We start from the raw sequence: 2,533 nt of genomic DNA, 5'->3' as shown, positions 1-2,533 counted from the left end.
AACGAATGGCTTCTATACAAAGTACTAATCAGCACATTTAATGCCATGTTCAGGTTTTGTGTGGTACTTGTGACCTCTCCGTTTTTCAAACTATTTGTCACTGTCGTAATAAGACACTGTTCATTTCATTGCAGTAACATTAATATTTTCCAATCATTTTGTCAATTTATATTTATATATATATATATATACATACATATATATATATATATATCCATAACACCAATGTTGATACACCCCACAACGCAACTACGAATGCACTTTGATTTCACTCAATTTTGCCTAGTTTGATTTTTAAAGTTTATTTTGAGTGGCCATATCTCAGGCTACTCTAATTGTATGTAAAATATTGATGTCTCAGAAGGTACAGAATGTGTTTATCTTTAAATTGGTATGTTGCATGGGTGTATAGCTTCATCACGATAGTTGGGTAAATACATTTTCATGTTTCTTTTCGATGCTTCTTTGTAATTGCTTTCGGAACAGAACTCTTCACTTCTTTCACATTGTTTTTCGAGATGTTACGTAATCTCCTATTGTACTTTCTACATCCTAGGAGCCTTTGTGGTGGAAAATGTCTGAGGAAATGGATGTGTCAAATGGAAGTCCTCCCAGCCTGGAAGAGTTGGAGCAGACTAAAGGAGCCAAGCCTGTAACCATTGATACCTCCTGCTGTGGTGATAACATCGACATTTTGAAGATAATGATGCCTTATATGAGATGGAAACAAGTAAGTTTTTTCATTTATACTATGTCAAAGAAAAAATAACTAATGATAACTATATAATATGAAATTTATATAGTGCTCAACCCTAACTAAAGAACAGAGGCTCTGAGGGCTTTACAAACATAGCGGCAATACATATACAGTACACTCTGTTCTGACTAAACTTTATCTTTATCATTATATTTTATGAGTCTTTCTCTTTTTAATCTAAACACAGAAGAGACATAAGCTAACATTTGAATGAATAACAAGATTTAAGTTCTCTTAAACTACTGGGCTAATCATTCCAGATCTTGGGGCCGTGATAATATACGAATGTCCTTTTACCATTGCTTTAAGCTTCAAAAATAATCTAAACACAGAAGAGACATAAGCAGACATTTGAATGGATAACAGTTGGAATGCAGTTTCAACAGATTTGATAAATATGATCACGCATTATCATTCAAACATCCAACAGGAAGACAGTGCAGAGTATGTAAAAGAGGTATAGCAGAAGTCTCCCCTTTTCTGTAAAATTAAACGTGCAGCGTTGTTTTGAACATTTTGAAGTCTTTTCCTTGCCCCCAACAGATATTCTTGAGTTACAATAACTAAGTCTTGAAAAAAAACAACCTAATCTATAATAATTATTTTTTGCTCACAACTGCATAAGGTCATATGAGAGAGCTGGACACATTTCATTAAACATTTTCAGTTGGTAGGAAATTTTGAATTTTGTCCGGGTGGCGGCCGAAGCCTACTCTTATCGATTTTAGACCCCCATTGGATCTTTAACGTGCGCAACTTGCACTGGGGACCTAGGAAATATCAAAGAGACTCGCTTCCCGATTAATTTTTTTTAGCGATTTAGAGCTACTCAATTAGTTTGTTCATTATTTTACAGATAAAGCAGTACAAAGCTTATTTTGGGGGTTGAGAACGAGCTCATGGACATTGGTAATGTGGAAATTGCATTTTTTTTAAAAATCTATTTTTAATTCTAAACGAATATGGTACTGATCCATACACCAGAGAATCATTTATGAGTTTGGTAATACACGTGATCAGTTTGCTAATGCAAAGAGACAAGACAGAAGTGGGCATGTTCGAGATCTCAAAACAAGCGAGGGGATTTTAGAATTAATGTTTCATCTAATGTATTCTTCAGGTACAGGTTGAAACTAATCGAGAATCATCCTACTATAGACATAAAAATTATCACAGGTTTCTAAAATTGTTTTCTAGGTAATTTCTTAGATATTTTCTCTCTGCCTTCCGATATTCAATTTTGGCCGCTTTCATACGGGTTAATCGTCATATGCAATCTTTCTTTATTGTGCTAGCACCCAATGATCCTATTCGTATTAATTATTATTCCACCATGTTGGTGTAATAAAACTCACCACCATAATGAAACAATGAGCAGGGCACGTGATACGGGATCGTTGTGGGTGCTCATCCAGTCTAATGGCAAACAATGCTCACTCCACTGCTGTTGCAATAATTAAATTAATACTACGCCCAAGGACAATACAAATGGAATTGTTTAAACAAAACAAAACAACAACAACAACAACCAAAAACAAAAAAACAAACCCCAGACAAAACCCCTCACAAAATAACTGCAACAATACGGTTCAAATCAATTGCGCCCACTAAGAAATAAAACATCAGATTCAGTCAGCTGATCCTGCCACCCCTCCCTCTTTTCCCCATTATATTGTATATATATATATATATATATATATATATATATATCCATAACACCAATGTTGATACACCCCACAACGCAACTACGAATGCACTTTGATTTCACTCAATTTT

General features: G+C 34.6%; 1 protein-coding gene across 1 annotated transcript in view; it reads left to right on the top strand.

Annotated features, from left to right (window-relative positions):
• The first annotated feature begins 574 nt into the window (after window positions 1-574).
• The window catches only part of LOC101847739 (tubulin polyglutamylase TTLL11-like), a 21,428-nt gene continuing 19,469 nt past the window's right edge, over window positions 575-2,533 (top strand). Inside the window, exon 1 of the mRNA XM_013084687.2 lies at window positions 575-730. Coding sequence (XP_012940141.1) covers window positions 575-730 — 156 coding nt within the window. The remainder of the gene's footprint in view (window positions 731-2,533) is intronic.

Source organism: Aplysia californica, unplaced genomic scaffold (assembly GCF_000002075.1).
Source record: "Aplysia californica isolate F4 #8 unplaced genomic scaffold, AplCal3.0 scaffold00309, whole genome shotgun sequence".
NCBI classification, from domain to species: Eukaryota; Metazoa; Mollusca; class Gastropoda; order Aplysiida; family Aplysiidae; genus Aplysia; species Aplysia californica.
This window is presented reverse-complemented; position numbering and strand designations above follow the sequence as displayed.